At 37.9% G+C, this 21,702-nt stretch overlaps 1 protein-coding gene across 1 annotated transcript; it reads right to left on the bottom strand.

The window, feature by feature from the left end:
- Window positions 1–10,474: 10,474 nt before the first annotated feature.
- On the bottom strand, window positions 10,475–21,115 carry LOC137030774 (coiled-coil domain-containing protein 106-like). Its single transcript, XM_067401204.1, has 4 exons — window positions 21,069–21,115; window positions 12,144–12,262; window positions 11,203–11,403; window positions 10,475–10,788 (listed from the first exon to the last, which is right to left on the bottom strand). Exons 1-4 carry the CDS (start codon window positions 21,113–21,115, stop codon window positions 10,475–10,477), a joined length of 681 nt encoding a protein of 226 aa, XP_067257305.1.
- Window positions 21,116–21,702: the final 587 nt, after the last annotated feature.

Below are 21,702 nucleotides of genomic sequence, written 5' to 3'. Positions count from 1 at the left end.
GATTTTAAAGGAGTGTCTTGCAACATGTTATCTCTAAATCATTTTCAGCCTCTAAATCATTTTTATAAAAGTCAAAAAAGATAAATTACTGACATTTACAATACACATTATCCTTTATTATTAATAGTATGCGGTCCTATTAATAGTATGAGCCCTATTGTCACTCCCAGCAGGTGAGAATAGGTGAGAACTGCACAAACTTTAAGGTGTTTTTCTCTCTTTAGAGCCTTTTTGAGTGCCTACCTTCAAATGGCCACAACTTCTCCCAGACTTCCATGTGTTACACATCGTTGGAAAGCTTGGAGACACTTGCACTTTCATAATCTGTGAATAACTCAAAATGCCCCAGAACCGACTTGTGTCCCTACTTTCCCTGATTGGTCACATATACTAAACGATCGGTATTGACCTGCTAGACCTCCAGATACAACGGAGGCAACTTAGATATGTCGGTCATTGTCTGCGCAAACCAGAGTTCGAGCTGATCAACAAGTATGTTCTCTACCAACTAATCGAAAGACATGGGCGAAGAAAGCGTGGTAAACCAAAACCTCTCTACCCGCAGTACATAGGCAAATTGATCAACAGTGAGATACCACCATCAGTTGACGAAACGAGAACAGCAAGAAACAGAACGGAATGGAAAAAGATTGTTGACGCCTGCAAACCACAAATATTTGCAGCCGACTGATGATGATGATGATGATGATGATGATGATGAAAAAGTGATTTTTCACTATTATTTACAACAGGATCATGGGTTTAAATAAATAAACTGTTATAAGAGACAATAAATGCTTATAAGAGACATTAAAAACAACTTTGCGCATCAGAACCACTCCTTTTCTGTCATTTATTTAAGCCATAAAAAAAAAAGTAAAATAAGTATAATTAACTATGCAAAAAGCATTTTGAGTATCTTCAGGATATTTTATAATTACCCAAAAAACACACAGTTCACCCCTTACACACATCATTACATCTGTCTAAAACTTAGGCTTTTTTAGGGGTTTAACCCTGGTATCCTGGCCAAATTTGCCATCATCATTATGACCTCCTAATCATCCCCATATACTGATTGGTTTCATTACTCTGTTTCCTCTCCACCAATCAGCTGGTGTGTGGTGGGTTTTCTGGTGTAATATATGGCTGCTGTCGCACCATCCAGGTGGATGCTGCACATTGGTGGTGGATGAGGAGATTCTCCCTTCCATATAAATGGAACATTATTATTATTATTATTAATACATAATACATAACTGACTCTCATAAGCATAGATTCTGGAACTTGACAGGTGATTTTTATAAAATGTAGATCGATCACTATTACTGTCTCAGTTGTTTAAGGATTTAAGGCCATTATCAATCTTTAATAAAATGTTGTTTCATTTTCCAGTAAAAGATGTACAAAAATGTCCAAAAGACATTTAACAGATTTTGACTCTAATGTTTTCATTAAAATTTGTATCTACAAACATGCGGAATGTTGTATTATCAAGATATACAAAAAAGAAAATAATAGCCCAAAAATAATTAGTTAATAATAAAGGTATTAGTAATAATTAAGCTTCAAAAAGCTCCTTGCATCATGTCACCCCTTGTTCCTTTGTACTCAGTCGGTCATCATATGCTCGTTCACATTTGATTTGCTTGAGTTTTTTTTTTTTTTTCCTTATATCAGTGAGTATCATACTTACTAATGATGATATTTTGGGCCTTACTAATATTGTTAGGCATTTAGATGTGGGAGTGCCAACACCGATAGCATGAAATTAACTTAAGTTGAGTGATTTTCTCACTGCCTTGTATCTCTCATTTATCTGTATACATGTATGAGAACACAGTCCAGTATAAATGACATGTCAGATTTCTATTTAATGTGTGTGTGTGTGTGTGTGTGTGTGTGTGTGTGTGTGTGTGTGTGTGTGTGTGTGTGTGTGTGTGTGTGTGTGTGTGTGTGTGTGTGAAATCCTTTAGTGTGTGTGATTAATGGCAGCTTGCGTCAATAATGGGCACCAGAGGGAGTGAAACGCTGCATTTCTTTTTATAGAACAACCCGGATAGAGAGAGAGAAAAGATTCCTGATCTTGCACTATCTGCACAACTAGGTCTCACTCTGTGTCTGTGTGTGCATGTTGAGAAAATCATTCACTGATCTGTTAAAACTCCAAACACAAACACACACAGACCCTGAACTGTTTACCGTCTACTGAACTGAACCTCAGAATTGATCTGTGTTAGTGAAGCTTTGAAGTTCTGAGAAGTTTGCTAAGTTAATTTGAAGTACTAATTACAGTCAAGCTTCCTATAACCCTCTGGTACTTAACTTTTTTCTCCAGTAAAATGTAATATATTTTTGTTCAATAATATATATATTTTTTTTATTTAAAATTTTGAATTTTGATTGAATTTTTCCAAAAAAAATTTTCAATCTTGATCAGGACTGATTGTGGTTTAAGGGTTAAAGATCAGGGGCCTCATGTATAAAATTTAATCTTACTAAACTAACTTCATCTTCATCCTATCTACTCCCCGAATTAAGAGGGGGCGGAAATTTAGCATTGCACTTATGGAACAGATTTACAATGGATCCCTATAACTAAAATTACGTTGGTATATTAGGTACTTTGGAGCAATTAGCTAGAAACTAATGACATGCAGAACACACTTTCAACAAAACTATCTTTAGACTACAGTCCACAAACTTGCAATATTTGCTTTACTTCTTACCGAAAGTCAGAAGTTTGTTTTACAAATCAAGAATGTCTCTAGGTTTAACCATGCGACCAGAGCGTGTAAACTGAGGGGGTTTTACTTGCTGTTGTACATTGCAGGTGATTTTTTTTTCAGTCCTCCTGTATGCACAGGTGGCTCAATGTACGTTTCCTCAGGTGCTGGCTCCTTTACTTCTGACCTTATTTCCTTGGTTTCCATTAAGTGTTGGCGATTGCGGCGGAATATTTGATCATCAGGGGTGCGGATAAGATATGACCGTTGTGTGTCCGCAGGTTGCAATACAGTGGCGGGCATCCATCGGCCATTGGCTTGTTGAAAGCGAACATTAACCCCTTGTGTCAAAGCTGACAATGGCTGTGCGGTGCGATCATAGTACTGTCTCTGTTTTGCTTGTTTTAGTGTCCTTTTCGCACTCACCAGTTTTTTATTGACAATCTGAGGCTGTAGCTGTTTTCCTGACATGGGCAGGATGGAGCGAAGACGTCTACTCATCAGCAATTGTGAGGGAGACATAAATCCATCAACAGGGGTATTCCTGTGTTCCAGCAAACTGAGGTAAGGGTCCTTCTTCTCAGCATGAGTTTTACTCAATATAGCCTTTGCTGTCTGCACTGTCTTTTCAGCAAGACCATTGCTTTGTGGGTAGTGCGGACTAGATGTTACATGCGCAAAGTCCCAATGTACTGCAAAGTCTCTAAAGTCATGCGAGCTGTACTGTGGGCCATTATCTGAAATTACTCTTTCAGGTACACCATGCCTGCCGAAGATGGCCTTCAGTTTTTGGATCACTGCTGATGATGTGGTCGAATGGAGTCTCTCCAGCTCAAAGAATCTGCTGTAGTAGTCAACAACTATTAAATAGTCGTCACCGTTCCACATGAGCAAGTCTGTCACAACGATCTGCCACGGACGTTCTGGGATCTGGTGAGAGATCATAGGCTCTTTTGGATTAGATTTTCTGAGCTCTAAGCATGTGGTGCATCTTTCCACCATTTCCTCAATCTGTTGTTCTCAATCTCAATCAATTTGTTCATGCCTGGCCAAAATAAAATATCTCTGGCTCTTTGCTTACTCCTCTCAATTCCCATGTGTCCAGTGTGTATGCACTCTAACATTTCTGCCCTAAGCGCATGTGGAATGATGATTTTCTCACCCTTAAACAGAAGCCCTTTAATCTCTGAAATCTCATCTCTGTGATTCCAGTACTCAGCAAGGCAGGAGGGACACTTTTTCCTCACATCAGGCCACCCAGCTTTTATAACATTTCTCAGGGAGGTAAGCTGTGGATCTTGCTCTGTTGCTTTTCGGATGTCTGTTAGCTTTCTGTCGCTTACAGGAAGATTAGCTACAACTGTGTGAATTTGTGCATCAATATCTTCATCCAGCAATTCAAGTCTGTACGCAATGGACTTCCTGGAAAAAGCATCTGCTATTGGAATGTCTTTTCCTGGACGGTGCACAATTTGGATATCGTACCTCTGTAATTGCAAGATCATCCTCTGAAGGTGTGGAGGTGCGGCTGCAAGAGGCTTTCTCAGGATGGGTTCTAAAGGTTTGTGGTCTGACTCGACTATTACCTTTCTGCCATAAACATATGCGTGAAAATGTTTGCATCCAAATACCACAGCATACAATTCCTTTTCAATCTGCGCATAGTTTTCTTCTGTTGGTGTGAGGGATTTCGAAGCATATGCGATGGGTTTGTGGTCCTGGAGCAGTACAGCACCTAGGCCACTTTTTGACGCATCTACCTGCAGGCGGAGCTCTTTACCAGGGTCGTAGTAAGACAGGACTGGACCAGGCTCTCGTGTGATCAGCTCTTTCATCTTCTCAAATGCTTTCTTCTGAGTCTCATCCCACACAAACTCATTATTTTGCTTCAAGAGCAGCGTTTATTTCTGACAGGTTTGGTGCAAATCTGGACAAGTAATTGACCATACCCAAGATGGTTTCTAGCTCAGACTTATTCTTTGGAGTGCTCATGTCTTTTATCACGCTGATTTTTCTCTGGATCAGGTTTAATACCTTCACGTGTTAGCTTGTGACCGAAGTAACTGACCTCAGGGACACATATCACACTTTTGTCTGGATTGAGGTGTACCCCTTTTTCATGGGTCCTCATTAGCATGGCGCGTAAGTTTGCATCATGCTCCTCTTTTGTTTTTCCAAAGACGAGTATGATGTCTACAATGGCTGCAACGCCATCGAGCCCTTCATAAGTCTCATCTATCTTTCTCTGAAACTTGTCTTGAGCAGAGATCAGTCCAAAAGGTAGACGTAGAAATCTGTACCTTCCCACTACAATATTGAATGTCGTTAGTTTTGATGACTCTTCTGACAGCTTGATAGCCCAGTATCCAGATTTTGCATCAAGCACACTGAAGAATTGTGCTCCGGCGAGTTTTGGGGTGATGTCGTCCAGAGTCGGCAGGGGGTAATGGGGCCTTTTGATCACTTTATTCAAGTCTCTGGGGTCTAGACATACCCTGAGTTTTCCAGTGCGAGGTTTTTCGTCAACCACCAGGGCATTGACCCAGTCTGTGGGTTCCGTAACTTTAACAATGATGCCTGCTTTTTCCATGCTGTCTAGCTCCTCTTTGAGCCGACTGCGCAGCATGAACGGAATCCTCCTGGGCGGATACACGACAGGGACAGCTGTAGGATCCAGGTGTATGGTACATTCTCCTGGAAATTGACCAATCCTGTGAAAGACATCCTGGAACTCTTGTATGATACCACAGGGTTTGTCTTTGTCTGCATCAACTGAAAAGACGAGCTTTATCAGCCCCATGTCCAGGCATGCTCTCAAGCCAAGTACAGGAGGTGCGTGTGCGCTTACTATGTGAAATTCCAGCAAAGCTTCTGCGTCTTTGTATCTGCAGTTGAGCTGACATGTTCCTTTAACATCAAGTGGCTCTCCGCCATAGCCTGTAAGACGGCGTGCTGCGGGTTTCAGTTCAGTTGTGCTGAAAAGATTTTTAAATCTACTGGCTGGAAAAAATGTTCACCTGGGCCCCAGTATCCAACTTGAATTTGACTTTGTTTGCTTGAGGTCCTAATTCAAGTTCCGCAAAGGCCTGTTCACATTCTGTGTTTTCGTGCTCTTTGTTATTTGCATCAATAAACAGTTCATCCGCCTCTAATATGCCTGTATTTTCCACTGTGTGAACAGTTCTATGTGTAACAGGTTGTTTTGATTTACATACCTTTGCAAAGTGGTTGAGTTTATTGCATATTTTGCACTGACGGCCTTTTGCAGGGCGCGCGTCCCTCTGGCTGTGTTGCTGTGCACATCGACCACATGACCTGTTTTTGTCGGTAACTCTATCCGTTTCCTTCGCGGTAGATTCATGTTTCTGCCTGTACACTGTGGTCTTTTTGCTTGACACCACGTGTGCTGCACGGTTCTGTGCTGCCGTTGCATGCGAGTTTATCATCCTGAGCTGGTCTTGCGCTGCGTTGTGGGAACGCGCAATATCAATTGCTCATTCAAGTGTTAGATCGGCGCCTTGATTTAACAGTTTCTGTCTGACTTTTGGGGAGTTCGTTGCAAAGACTATGCGGTCCCGTACAATTTCGTCACTATTCGTATATCCGTATGATTTTCTCACCCTTAAACAGAAGCCCTTTAATCTCTGAAATCTCATCTCTGTGATTCCAGTACTCAGCAAGGCAGGAGGGACACTTTTTCCTCACATCAGGCCACCCAGCTTTTATAACATTTCTCAGGGAGGTAAGCTGTGGATCTTGCTCTGTTGCTTTTCGGATGTCTGTTAGCTTTCTGTCGCTTACAGGAAGATTAGCTACAACTGTGTGAATTTGTGCATCCATATCTTCATCCAGCAATTCAAGTCTGTACGCAATGGACTTCCTGGAAAAAGCATCTGCTATTGGAATGTCTTTTCCTGGACGGTGCACAATTTGGATATCGTACCTCTGTAATTGCAAGATCATCCTCTGAAGGCGTGGAGGTGCGGCTGCAAGAGGCTTTCTCAGGATGGGTTCTAAAGGTTTGTGGTCTGACTCGACGATTACCTTTCTGCCATAAACATATGCGTGAAAATGTTTGCATCCAAATACCACAGCATACAATTCCTTTTCGATCTGCGCATAGTTTTCTTCTGTTGGTGTGAGGGATTTCGAAGCATATGCGATGGGTTTGTGGTCCTGGAGCAGTACAGCACCTAGGCCACTTTTTGACGCATCTACCTGCAGGTGGAGCTCTTTACCAGGGTCGTAGTAAGACAGGACTGGACCGGGCTCTCGTGTGATCAGCTCTTTCATCTTGTGTATGGTACATTCTCCTGGAAATTGACCAATCCTGTGAAAGACATCCTGGAACTCTTGTATGATACCACAGGGTTTGTCTTTGTCTGCATCAACTGAAAAGACGAGCTTTATCAGCCCCATGTCCAGGCATGCTCTTAAGCCAAGTACAGGAGGTGCGTGTGCGCTTACTATGTGAAATTCCAGCAAAGCTTCTGCGTCTTTGTATCTGCAGTTGAGCTGACATGTTCCTTTAACATCAAGTGGCTCTCCGCCATAGCCTGTAAGACGGCGTGCTGCGGGTTTCAGTTCAGTTGTGCTGAAAAGATTTTTAAATCTACTGGCTGGAAAAATGTTCATCTGGGTCCCAGTATCCAACTTGAATTTAACTTTGTTTGCTTGAGGTCCTAATTCAAGTTCCGCAAAGGCCTGTTCACATCCCTCACACTATTTGGGCCCCAGTATCCAACTTGAATTGAACTTTGTTTGCTTGAGGTCCTAATTCAAGTTCCGCAAAGGCCTGTTCACATCCCTCACACTATTCATATATCCACAGTCTTTCACAAGCAGTTTAAGCTCCGTGACGAAGTGCTCAAAGTGGGAAAGTCAGGTACGTCCTCCACAACCAGTTTCCTCCAGGATGATGGCGAGGTTTTGACATCTCTTTGTTGCCTGCGAGAGATTGTCCTTCATTACTTCAAGAATGCCCAGTTTCACTCCTCTTGTGTACGTCTCCTCTAAATCAGTGTCCTTAGAAATTATATAAATGTCATGAAAAATGTGACCCGATCTGGCGAAATGAGTCGGAAGTCGCAACGTTCTATTTTAAGATATGGGCCGATAATGTGGAAAAACAATGAAAAAAAAAAAAGCTAATTTCAAAGAACAGACTTTCAAAAATAATCTCCCAAAGTTTCGTAGTCCAGATAATCGAGTAAAGGTATTTAAATGGCTATTAAATTTGACATGGTTTTACTAAATTCGCTGGAAATTAACTTCTCAACTCCTCTTGTCACTTATGAGCATTTCTCGGTATCCCCTGAAACGGCATTATCTCTTCTCTACAAAAATTTGGTGTTACACGTTGTATAGAACCAATCAAAAAGCTTAGAAATGTAAACACACTGACCTAAACGCTTATTTTTAACAATGAGAAGCCCCGTTTCGACTGACAGGCACGCGATCGGTCCAGCCATCCTCCTGTCAGACTAGTGCGCCTTATAAAATAAAACTCCCATTTGCGTGTCTCTCTTTAAAAGCCAATACAAATTTAATCCATATAGGTAGCACAAAAAATCTTTTTGCAAACAAAAGCAAAGACTTTAAACTTTCATATCAAGCCTCCAACATGCTTCTGTTGCGTTGTTTTCACCCTCTAATGAGTCTGAGTAATATGCGTTTACAACAAAAATAGCACAGCAGCTAACTGAATACAAGTATGTATATTTCACATGCTCATAACTTCATGAAAAATGCACAAATCATAAAAATCGCACATCAATATTTAAAGCAGATTCTCAAGATTAAAATTAATCCAAAATCAATATAATATATTGCGTTGATCACAAGATATTACTCACAAAATGATTTAACATACTTGGCTAAAAACATGTCTCATCTCTCTGGGATGCAGTGTGTATCCAATGTTCCCGGACCCATCCATGTTCGTTTTCCAACGTGGATTAACATAAATATATATATCATTTTAAAGCTTAGAATCTCATCTTTTTAATGCATCTAACCATTTTGAAAAACTCCTAACGAGTGCTGAGAAGCTCCTCTAAACCGGAGTTTACCGCCCGTTGGCGCCACCTGGCTGCGGAAAAAATGAACAACAATTTTTCAAACTATTCTTTATAATATCACCACGAAATTTGAACCAGATGCAGCTCACATATAGGAGAGCATCACCAAAAAAGATTTTTTTAGCGATCTTATTGTGTTCCTGAGTTATTCCATGTCAAATAAAAAAAGAAAAATTATTTTTAAAAAATTATATATATTTTTTGTCTGTTATCAGCTGTTTCTCGGCAAGAAAATGTCCAAATGTAATGTAATTTATATTTTCTTAAAATTTAAAATGTTTTGTATCAAATGATACCTACCTTTTGACTCTCCTTGCTAGAGTTTTGGAGTTATGAGTCTTTACTTTTGTGTGTGTCGCTCAGAAAAAAAAAAAAGGAAAATAGAACTAGATGTGTACGTAGCATGTAACCACAGTGTAAGTACACATTGGTACATAGTATCTACAGCTCTAATATTGGTGTAACTACACACATGTAACAACCCACTGAATAGAATGTGTAAGTACAAATGTGTAACAGGTCATTGGTAACAACACTTTTTTTCACTTCAGAAAGTACACATGTGTAACAAGAATTATGTAACTACATTTTGAAACAACAATGTGTACTTGCACAAGTTTTTACACTTCCACACGGAGACTTCAATACTGCAGTTACCAGTTTGGAATAGCCTGAAAATGTATGGAAATCATGATGATTCCTATGTACATACAATGTATTTATGAACACTGAATTAGAATTAGACTGGCAGTGCTAATGCTGAATTAGAAAGTTTCACCTTATGATACCAGTGTACTTACATGGTAAATCCTCAGGAACTGTCCACTTAATATAAAGTGTAAAATGGTCACAATTTACCGTGTAATATGTAAAATAAACTTCTCTGCAACACTTAAATAGTGTACTTACATGGTAAATCCCCAGGAACTGTCCACTCAATATAAAGTGTAAAATGGTCAATTTACTGTGTAATATATAAAACCAAATCCTCTGTGCCACACTTTAATAACAGTGTACTTACATGGCAACACTGCAGGAACTGTCCACTTAATATAAAGTGATGGCACACAACAATGACCCTAACAATTACAGTGTCCTTACATGATAATTTCATAGGAACTTCCCCCTTACATTGTGAAATGTTACATGTTAATTAAATGCCCGAGTACTAAACCTTGATTGTTTCTCAGTATGTAAAGTATAGAGGACTGCAAAAAATGAGAAAAGAATGCAATACAGCTAAACAATGTTTATTAACATATTACACTCAACAGTGTAACAGATTCTAAAGTAAAACTTTAGAAGTATACCAGCAGTATAGAAGTACAGAAGAAAGTATACCTGCAGCTGGGTTACCATTAAAACAGCATAGGGGCCTTTAGACTGCCTAAAATAAAAATAAAAAATAACAAAAAAGAGAAATAGAAAAACTCTGCTATTGTGTATCTAAATATGCTTTTAACATACTGACATTGTTGGAAATGAAATACATTATCAAATAAGAAAAAGAAAAAAAAAGCTTGTGCAAGTAAATTGTATATCATCAACCAAAACTGGGAACTCAATGTGAATTACATCCAACGTGAACTGACGTGAATTACAAAATTTACCTTAAACCAACATCTAAACATAATGAAATAAGCAGCTTGGAGGTTTTGTGTCTCTCTCTATCTCAACTTATATGTTATTGGTAGTAGTTTACGCTCTTTTTTGGCATTTTCTATGGCAGATCTGATGTCTGCTGTCAGTGACTGAAGGCACCGCTTTGCAAAGTCGAAGAGTTTCTCCTCCTTAGCTCTGAACTTTGGGATGTTTCGGTAAAACTCTGGATCAACAAGCTGTATTTCAGCCACAACAGCTGTTAATGCGAGTGTATTTCGGTCAACCCCAACTTTGGTGCATGCCTTACTGATGCTCCCTTCTTTGTTGAAGGCACGAAAAACTTTATTGTACCGCTTCAGTACATCATCTGGGGTTGTTGCTGTAGAAAGATCAAAGCTTCTTAAGACAAAAAAAACAAACAAACAAAAAAAACCCCCAAAAAAACAAGACTTGTATCAAATAGATCAAATTTTCAATGCATAGACCACTCAAACATCAAATATTGTTATTGGTGCTTGTAACACTAAAGGCACCAGGAACTACTCTTGAACGGCTAGCAAAAATTTTTTAATATAAAAATAAGAAAGAAACAGTTTTGCTTCCAAAGCCACTGCCTTCTATTTATACTTCAACTCAATAAATGCATCAACACTAGAGGTCAACCGATATGTTATTTTTTTGGGACGATACCAGTAGCACTTTTAGTTAAGCAGACCAATAACCTATATTTGGTTTGTTATATTAAGTACACATCAACAGAATTATAAGATACAAAAACAGGATATGTGCTTACCACGTGAGCTGTGTTTGGCAGATTTTGACCTGCTAGCACTCTTTGTCTTCTTTTTATGTCCTCTTTTCCTCTTCCGAGGAATGTCGCTATCAGGTGACTCTGAAGAGGAGGAAGAAATCAGGGACTCCTCATCAGTGTCACTGGTGCTGCATTCAGTGCTCGTGTCCAAGATTTTCTTTACTTGCTTTTTTGCACCTCTGTCTAAGGAAACAATAACACATTTAGTTACATAAAAAGGTACACAGGTTTAGGGTGGCCACACACTAGATGATTTTTAAATCTTAACTGATTTTAAAACCATGGGAGACCACAGACATGAATACACTTTCAACCAATTTTTAGCCTTATAATCCCCTGAATGCACACACTAGACGATTCGCCCAGAACGCGAGACCACACATTTGTTGACTGGAAGAACGATTTCAGTGACATGAGATCTTAAAGAGACTCAAACGTGACTAGAGAAGGAAAACAAATGGAGAACAATCGATGTCGTCAGCTGGCTCTCCTGGCATGCATTTTGTTTCAAAGTAAAAAACTAGGTATAAAAAATATTTATGAATAAGAAAAAAATATATCTTTCTCAGTACTCTGCTTTCGTGACATATTTGTGGCTGCCAAGTTTCAGCTATAGAAGCACGCAACATCCGGTAGGTGCTGCTTGCTCACTCTCATTGGCTATCGCAGGTATCACGTCAGAGGCTGCCCTATCAAAAGTCAAAAATATCAAACATGTTTAATATTTACTGGAAGCAGTTAAATAATTGTAATGACACCACACAACAGAGCATTTTTGGACAAAAAAAATGCTCTGTTGGACAAAAAATTGACAAAAAAGCAGTTTAGGACTGATGTGGAAGTTTAGAAATCAGTTTCTTCTGTAATTGTTAAATTCTGTAATAAAATAAGTTGATAGAGCAAAACAGATATATGTTTCTTACTTGAGAGTTTTAGGACCGTCTGACGGAGAAAATCTCGTTCTTCTTCAAGTGCCTTTATTGCTTGGGCCATGAACATCAGCTTGTCTTTTTCTGCCAAGGAGGAAGTCTCATTAATTTTGCTAGCCGTTCAAGAGTAGTTCCTGGTGCCTTTAGTGTTACAAGCACCAATAACAATATTTGATGTTTGAGTGGTCTATGCATTGAAAATTTGATCTATTTGATACAAGTCTTGTTTTTTTGGGAGGTTTTTTTTTGTTTGTTTGTTTGTTTTGTCTTAAGAAGCTTTGATCTTTCTACAGCAACAACCCCAGATGATGTACTGAAGCGGTACAATAAAGTTTTTCGTGCCTTCAACAAAGAAGGGAGCATCAGTAAGGCATGCACCAAAGTTGGGGTTGACCGAAATACACTCGCATTAACAGCTGTTGTGGCTGAAATACAGCTTGTTGATCCAGAGTTTTACCGAAACATCCCAAAGTTCAGAGCTAAGGAGGAGAAACTCTTCGACTTTGCAAAGCGGTGCCTTCAGTCACTGACAGCAGACATCAGATCTGCCATAGAAAATGCCAAAAAAGAGCGTAAACTACTACCAATAACATATAAGTTGAGATAGAGAGACACAAAACCTCCAAGCTGCTTATTTCATTATGTTTAGATGTTGGTTTAAGGTAAATTTTGTAATTCACGTCAGTTCACGTTGGATGTAATTCACATTGAGTTCCCAGTTTTGGTTGATGATATACAATTTAGTTGTACAAGCCTTTTTTTTCTTTTTCTTATTTGATAATGTATTTCATTTCCAACAATGTCAGTATGTTAAAAGCATATTTCGATTCACAATAGCAGAGTTTTTCTATTTCTCTTTTTTGTTATTTTTTATTTTTATTTTAGGCAGTCTAAAGGCCCCTATGCTGTTTTAATGGTAACCCAGCTGCAGGTATACTTTCTTCTGTACTTCTATACTGCAGGTATACTTCTAAAGTTTTACTTTAGAATCTGTTACACTGTTGAGTGTAATATGTTAATAAACATTGTTTAGCTGTATTGCATTCTTTTCTCATTTTTTGCAGTCCTCTATACTTTACATACTGAGAAACAATCAAGGTTTAGTACTCGGGCATTTAATTAACATGTAACATTTCACAATGTAAGGGGGAAGTTCCTATGAAATTATGATGTAAGGACACTGATGGCACACAACAATGACCCTAACAATTACACTTTATATTAAGTGGACAGTTCCTGCAGTGTTGCCATGTAAGTACACTGTTATTAAAGTGTGGCACAGAGGATTTGGTTTTATATATTACACAGTAAATTGACCATTTTACACTTTATATTGAGTGGACAGTTCCTGAGGATTTACCATGTAAGTACACTGTTATTAAAGTGTGGCACAGAGGATTAGGTTTTACATATTACACGGTAAATTGTGACCATTTTACACTTTATATTAAGTGGACAGTTCCTGAGGATTTACCATGTAAGTACACTGGTATCATAAGGTGAAACTTTCTAATTCAGCATTAGCACTGCCAGTCTAATTCTAATTCAGTGTTCATAAATACATGGTATGTACATAGGAATCATCATGATTTCCATACATTTTCAGGCTATTCCAAACTGGTAACTGCAGTATTGAAGTCTCCGTGTGGAAGTGTAAAAACTTGTGCAAGTACACATTGTTGTTTCAAAATGTAGTTACATAATTCTTGTTACACATGTGTACTTTCTGAAGTGAAAAAAAGTGTTGTTACCAATGACCTGTTACACATTTGTACTTACACATTCTATTCAGTGGGTTGTTACATGTGTGTAGTTACACCAATATTAGAGCTGTAGATACTATGTACCAATGTGTACTTACACTGTGGTTACATGCTACGTACACATCTAGTTACCATGTAAGTTCACAGGTATAAGGGACACTTAATATAAAGTGGGACCAAAAAACTTTAAAAGCGATTTTCTCAGGTTTTCAATTTGAAAAAGAGGGCAGATAACCATAATTAAAATGGGTATATCTTTAAAACCATTCAAGGTATGACTTTGACTAGGATATCATTTTAAAGCTTATTGTCTCATCTTTCCATTGATACCAAAATCTCAATTTTGAAATTTGGGTCACTGTGACTCATTTTGCTGGATCAGGTCACAAATGGTGAAGTACAAATATAAAAATTGCAAACAAAGCATGGCATTATGTGCTAACCTGACGTAAATACTTGATGAAAACACTTGATGAAAACAAGCCACATGCAAACCATATCAGGAACTTTATTACATATAACAAAGCATTTAATAAAATAACAGTAAATCAATGAAAATATGAGATGAACAAAAAGCTGAAAACCTACCACACAAGTCTTTGATATTGCATCTCGCTCCCTGAGGTACAAGGGGAGTCCCCGTAGAGCTGTAGAGTGTCTGTGTGATACAATGTCTGTTGTCTGTAAGAGAGAAATAAATCATTTTAATTATGATTTACTTCTTCATGATTACTTAAAGGGATAGACAAAAATTTAAATTAGCCCATGATTTACTCACCCTCAAGTCATCCTAGGTGTATATGACATTCTGTCATATGGCCATCTGTCGGAAGCTAGTTATTTTAGTTAATAAAGTTTTAAATGTGGATATTTCTCTCACACAGAAGGAGCACTTTTATGATGGATAGATGCACTTTTATGGACTTCAAAACAGAAACAGCCATTCACTGCCATCATAACGCTTGGAAGAGCAAGGATATTTTTTGAATGCAAATCAAATTTTATTCATCTGGAAGGAATATATCATATACACCTAGGATGACTTGAGGGTGAGTAAATCATTTCATTTTTGGGAGAACTAACCCTTTAAAGATCATTGAGTGTCACTGAATGTGTATTAGGGATGGGCAATGGGTCAGAAATGAAGTGGGGCTTAGGGCAACAACAACAACAAAAAATTTCTTCGATTTTCTGATCATATTTTTATTTTTTTTCAGTAACATTTTACCAATTCCAAACCACATTAAATCTTAACTATTATTCATTTTGTATGTAATCATTTATAAGTGATATATAATTGTTCATGAAGGCTGGAAATGAACCACGCCTTATATTCAGGTGTACATAATTATGAGGCTCCTTTTCTATTACTGATACAATTAGCAAAAAGAGATTTAACTCAGACTGAAAACAAAAAAAAATATATTAAATGTCCATGAGAAGGTTCCAATACTAATGCAATACTAGAAATTGCAGTTTAAGGCATGACCATTGGACAGTGAAATGCTCATTGGGTCAGACAGAAGCAGGTAGAGAAGAAAATAAATGTTAACTGAAAAAGAATTAAGAATTAAGGTGAAGAATTAAGTGTGTAACCATCAGGAACAATTTAGTCTCCAGCACCACCATTTTCCAGAACTGCAACCTACCTGGAGTCTCCGGAAGTGTGTCAGGATCTCAGAGACTTAAGTTTTCATCTTCCAGAATTTTTCATTTTTAGTCTGACAAATTCTGGAAGATGAATTCTTCAAACATCTGTCTATAAAGCCCATACAAAAAATATGGATTCTTCATCCAACTTAAATCTCTGAGATCCTGACACGCTTCTGGAGACTCCAGGTGGGTTGCAGTTCTGGAAAATGGTGGTTCTGGAGACCAAATTGTTCCAGGTGGTTTCACACTTAATTCTTCACCTTAATTCTTAATTCTTTTTCAGTTAAGGTTTATTTTCTTCTCTACCTGCTTCTGTCTGACCCAATGAGCATTTCACTGTCCAATGGTCATGCCTTAAACTGCAATTTCTAGTATTGCATTAGTATTGCACCCTTCCCATGGACATTTAATATTTTTTTTTATCTGTAAAAAAACAAACATACTAATAATTATGCACACCTGAATATAAGGTGTTTTTTTTTTTTGTTTTTGTTTTATTTCCAGCCTTCACAAACAATTATATATCACTTATTAGTTATTAAATACAAAATGAATAGTAGTTATTAAGATTAATGTGGTTTGGAATTGGTAAAATGTGCCTGGAAATAAATGATCAGAAAATCAATGTGCCTAATAATTCTGCACGCATTGTATAACCACTAATTTCAAAAGATTCTTAAGTATAGGAATCATACCTGCTCATCAAAATGGTCCAGGGTCATTTTCATTTTGTCTCCAAGGTCTTTACTCTTTGCTCGAAACATTTTGATGAGACAGTTTCTATATTTGTTAAGAGCTGTCATGAAGGTCGTTTTAAGGTCCACACAAGTGATCTTTTGGAACTCTGTGCAAACCTGAGGAAGTGAAAGGAAAAAAATCTGTTAACATTTAAACCTATATGAAGACTTCAGATGCAAAAGCCTCTAAGTGCCATCTGAAATTTTCTTCTAAAATGCGCATTTTTATCAAGCTCATATGTTTAGGTTTAGTAATTTCACTTTAATAGCAATTAATAGGTCATTTTCATTTCCATTAAAGTGAAATAACTGAACATAAACATGCAAGCTTATTAAATAATGCTCATTTTAGAAGAAAATTTCAGATGGCACTTAGAGGCTTTTGCATCTTAGAGGCTTTTGACTTGTTCCTCCAAAAATAGGCCAGACCATCTTTCTTTTATGACAGCAATAGTTGCTCATTGACTATTTCTTTTCTCCTGAGAGGAATGTAGTTTCCATTTTTCCAACGAGGCAACTCAAATCATATGCACGACTTCCACGTGCAATTTAACTGCGCAGAAAAATCCATTGTAACAGAAGACAAAAACTTAATTATTAAATGTAACTGGATTGAAAATTCAACTAGATTTAAATATGCAGTAATGTTGATAACTTACAAAGAAAAAGCAGCGGTGTCTCTATTTTTACCATCGACTAATTTAGGAATACAGAACATTATCCAATTGAATAATTTAAGAATATAGAGCAACAATCATCAAAAACCAAATAAGAGCACTCACCATAAATATTCCTCTGGATTATTATCACCCACGTGCTGTCTCTTCTTTCTTCTTCGGCCTCGGCACAGATTGCGCAATGGTCACGTACTGGGGGTGTGGTTTAGCGCGAGAGGAAATGATAACGTTTATCGGAAAACATGCTGATAACTGCTGATATAAATCTAATTCAATAAAAAATGAACAGTCCACATACTCAGTTCGCAAACTAGTGAGATGATAGCATTGGCGCCCACTACACTTATTAACGTAACTTCACAATAAAAGTTTTCCTCCAAGGGTTCACAGTTGAGCACAATACTACTACTACTACTACTAGTAGTAGTAGTAGTAGTAGTAGTAATAATAATTATTATTATTATACTAATTTTATTATCATTGTAAAATAATATTATTTGTACAGTATCCATACTTTAAATAATAATAATAACAACAATAATAACAACATAAATAATTTATATAATATATAATATTTTTAATAATTATTATTAATATTAATTATTATTATCATTATTTTACAATAATAGTATTCAATTACTATTAATTTACAATTATACATTAAGCTCATTTAACTAAGTTAAATGATATAACTAAGTTATAAATAAGTAAAATAACTAAACACCAATTTTTCTTCACTGTCCCATAACCAAATGGTTGAATTTTATTCTAAAATTTGAATTTTGCATTTGCTTATGGGAGGGCAGTTCCCTAAACGAGATTGACTTAACTCAAATAAATAAGTTAGCAGAAGTTTTTTGGTTGAACTTGCAAAGCTTTGTTCACAAAACTAATCGTTTTAAGTTTATGGAAAAACGCCTGGATTGTGTTGAGTATGTGTATTAAACATAGTTTTACTGACTTTTTCATAGATTTTTGCTGAGCCAACACAACAAAACCAGTTATTTGAACTTTTTTCAAGTTGGGTTTTTTACAGTGCAGGGGTATTCACCTAAAATTTTAAGAGGTCCAGTTAGAGAAAATTTCTTAAAGCAAAGGTCCGGAAGATCATAATGTCTAACTAGTTAGTGTGATATATATTATATACATTTTAAGTAGCCTAGTAGTTGTATCACTATCTGCATGTAATTGATTCCTGACTGTCAAATCAAACGAATTCAGTATAATTCAAAAATATTTTGACAATATTTATTGACACGTAAAATAGAACTGAACAAATATTTATGACTGTAGATATAATGTTCTCTCATTAGCTAAATAAAATAGAGCTACTTTTCAAAATTAGAGAAAATAAACAAAAAATTGTGCATGTTCAAACTTAAGCATGTTCTGACTTAAGTCAAGTTGGCCACATAATCACAGGTTCGAATCAATAACTCGTGAGCCAAATTACATAAATAACACCTCTTTTGAATTATTTCACACTCCACTGCTGGTTATACTATAACACTTATTTTGGAAAAATTTATTTTTGCATTCACTTTTTTTATTTTTTATTATAAAAAAATAATGAATAACTTAATACACTGCACTATTGACATTTTTCCATAATAAGTGTAGTAGTATCTATCAAGACATCAGTGATGTGTGAACTGAATTTGGTGACAGTACAGTGTGTTACAGTGAAGTTATTACATGTATTTTTCATAATGAAGTTCATAATTTCTTAGTGAAGTTATTGAATATTTTTCATTATAAGAAAAATTATAAATTATTTTAAAAATTATTTTTCCTAAAAGAGTTGTTGTATAACCAGCAGTGATGGGTGAACTGAATATGATGACAATGCAGTGTGTAACATTGAAGATATTGACTGTTTTTGTAGTAACACTTTTCGGTTTTGCACTTTGCAGTCGGTCCCTTCAGATCTGTCTCTCAGCCATCCGCGGATATAGACGTGCATTTTGTCCACTGCGGAGGAAAGCTTGTTTTAAGGAAAATTAAGTTGTAGCTGCTTGTCTACGTTAAAAAGTTAATCTCACGAGTTTATCTACGTTTATCTTGTGAGTTATTTATCCGGAAAATATGAGTCTGTGAAAATGCAGCCAACTTTACACTCCCTTTCTCCGTCTCACTCGCCTGTTTCTCGTTTCTCTCCCCTTCTCCGTCTCACTCGCCTGTTTCTCTCCTTTTCTCAATCTCTGTCACTTGTCTGATTCTCCCCATTTGTTTTCTACATGTATCGCTATCTTTCTTTTTCTTTCTACCATCTTTTCATGTGTAACTTGCCTGTAACTGTCGCATCTGTCTGCACTATAGAGTCAAAGATTACCGCCTGAGATGCGCGGACTTGATTGGCTGAGTGGTATCATGTGGAATAGCTTAACTCGCATGCAATTGGTCCGTGCGTTTCTACCACTACCGTAAAAACTACAAAAGCTGCGTCAGTCAAAATAGAAGCGTCCCATCAGGTTTTAAATCATAACCTTCTGTTTGTGGCTGTTTGGGCTTTTGGGTCCGGACCTGGACCGCGGTCCGCCAGTTAGTGACCTCTGTCCTACGCCTTCCCTATTCAACTTGCGGAAAAAATGGAACTGGCGCTGCGAAATGTACATATACATTTACATTATTTTTTTTTTCCCGAAAATGACCGATTGTTTCGCTAGATAAGCCCCTATTCCTCGTCTGGTATTGTTTAAAGTCCTTTGAAGCTGCACTGAAACTGTAATTTTGACCTTCAACCGTTTGGAGGCCATTGAAGTCCACTATAAGGAGAATAATCCTGGAATGTTTTCAACAAAAACCTTAATTTCTTTTCGACTGAAGAAAGAAGGACATCTTGGATGACACGGAGGTGAATAAGTCATTAGGAACATTTTCTTTGAAAGTGAACTAATCCTTTAATTCCCAGTTTCACAGACAAGGCTTAAGACTAGTCTCAGACTAAAATGCATGTTTGAACTTAACTGAAGTAACTTGCACTGACATATCTTAAAAGATGTTAGTGCCAGTTTTTTTTTTTTTTTTGTCTCAAGATGCACACCAATAATGTTTTTTTTTTTCTAAGATATGTTTAAAAAAGTAACTTAAATGTCCTATTTTAAAGCTGCAGTCCGCGATTTTTCCTCTCTGTCACCATCTCATTTGAAACCTGCAATTGCAGTCATATGTGGAACAGTTATCTGTACGTGCGTTGTGCAACGGCACAGCTCATCAGCGCGGATTAATCTAAAGGGGGTCGCACACCGGACGCGTAGCTCGGCGCCGCGCAGCGTCGCGCCACGTCTTTAAAATTCGAACGCATTGTTTTCTATGAGAGTACGCACACCGGCGGCGACATTCGGCGCCTGTCCACGGCGCCCAGCAACGACTCAGGAAGTTGTTTAAAATCCTGCCGCGCCACACAGCGCCATGTACATTGTTTTACATTAAATGTATATTATATTTCTCTCAAATCATCGTTAATGTACATACTGACTTCACCCTGTGCGGCAAGATACATCAGTTTCACATTCTTAGTTTAACAGCTTGAATAAAGTCTAAAAATGTATAATAAACGTAGCTTTTTCTTTCCCTTTTGCTTTGTTGTGCCATTTTTCCATGTACACTAACTTCAGTTCGAAATATTAAAGCATAGGCATGTAACGTTTCCTTGTTGACGTAAAACACTCCCATTGTGCAGCTCTTCTATCAGGAGTCCAGTCAAAATTGAGCTCGTGCGTATATAATGTGCGCGGCCGGTGTGAGATACCTGAGACGCGGCGTGGCGCTGCGCGGCGCCGAGCTTCGCGTCCGGTGTGCGACCCCCTTAATGCTTGCTGTCAGTCACCGCAGCGGTGTGGATACTGTATTTCAGAATCACAGATTCTACGTCTTGCAAGTATGACCAATATAAGAATTTTCACTGGAAAATATCATCCTGTAACGCCACGCCAGCAGAGGGAGCCCTCCCCTGAGTATTGACAGTATGCCGCTCCCTCTGCTTCACTGGTGACTTCCTGTTTGGTACTACTTAGCCAGAGTAGCTACATCTATGCTTTGCGAAGTATTGCCAGTTACACTGCCTTACCGAGCGTTTTCCTTGTTTACCTGATTGCTGACCACGTGTATGATTCTGCCTGTTTGTCTTTGATCATCTGGATTATCCTTTCTGTTTTGGCTGCCTGATTTGACTGATTTCTGTGTTTGGACCTACTGCCTGCCTGCCACTCTGCCTTTGGATTATCCCTTGTGTATGTTCGCCGATTGGACTGATTTGCTGGTTTTGACCCACTGCCTGTTTACGACATCTGTGTGTTCCTGTTGCTGCTCAATAAAAACCACTGCAAATGGATTCTACTCGACTCCGCGTCCTCCTTACAGAATACTTCGCCTAACATGAATCCAGCAGAAGTAGCCAACCTGCAAGCAGCATTCGCTTACCAGACAGAAGCCATCAAGGGCTTACAGGAGCAGCTCACTCAACTCCGATCAGTCAATGAACATCTGACTCACTACATCCGCTCACTTCCTCCTCCCTCGCTGAACACGGTAAGCCTTGCTCTCCCTGACAAATTTGACGGTTCTGCTGAATGCTGTAGAGGCTTTATTCGCCAAGTCAGAGTATACTTTGATCATCAAAGAGAGAAGTTTGAGTCTGATGAAAAGAGGTGTGCGTTTCTAATGACGCTATTGACTGGCAAAGCTATCGACTGGGCCTCTGCTGTATGGGATAGCGATGTTC

This window comes from Chanodichthys erythropterus, chromosome 11, assembly GCF_024489055.1.
Source record: "Chanodichthys erythropterus isolate Z2021 chromosome 11, ASM2448905v1, whole genome shotgun sequence".
Classification (NCBI taxonomy): domain Eukaryota; kingdom Metazoa; phylum Chordata; class Actinopteri; order Cypriniformes; family Xenocyprididae; genus Chanodichthys; species Chanodichthys erythropterus.
This window is presented reverse-complemented; position numbering and strand designations above follow the sequence as displayed.

Coding starts and splice junctions, on each gene's coding strand:
- LOC137030774 (XM_067401204.1), bottom strand. CDS start 21,115: ATGATCAAAGACAAACAGGCAGAATCATACACGTGGTCAGCAATCAG. Junction 12,263..21,068: donor TACACGTGGTCAGCAATCAG/GTAAACAAGGAA, acceptor TTGAACGGCTAG/CAAAATTAATGAGACTTCCT. Junction 11,404..12,143: donor GACGGTCCTAAAACTCTCAA/GTAAGAAACATA, acceptor TTGTTTCCTTAG/ACAGAGGTGCAAAAAAGCAA.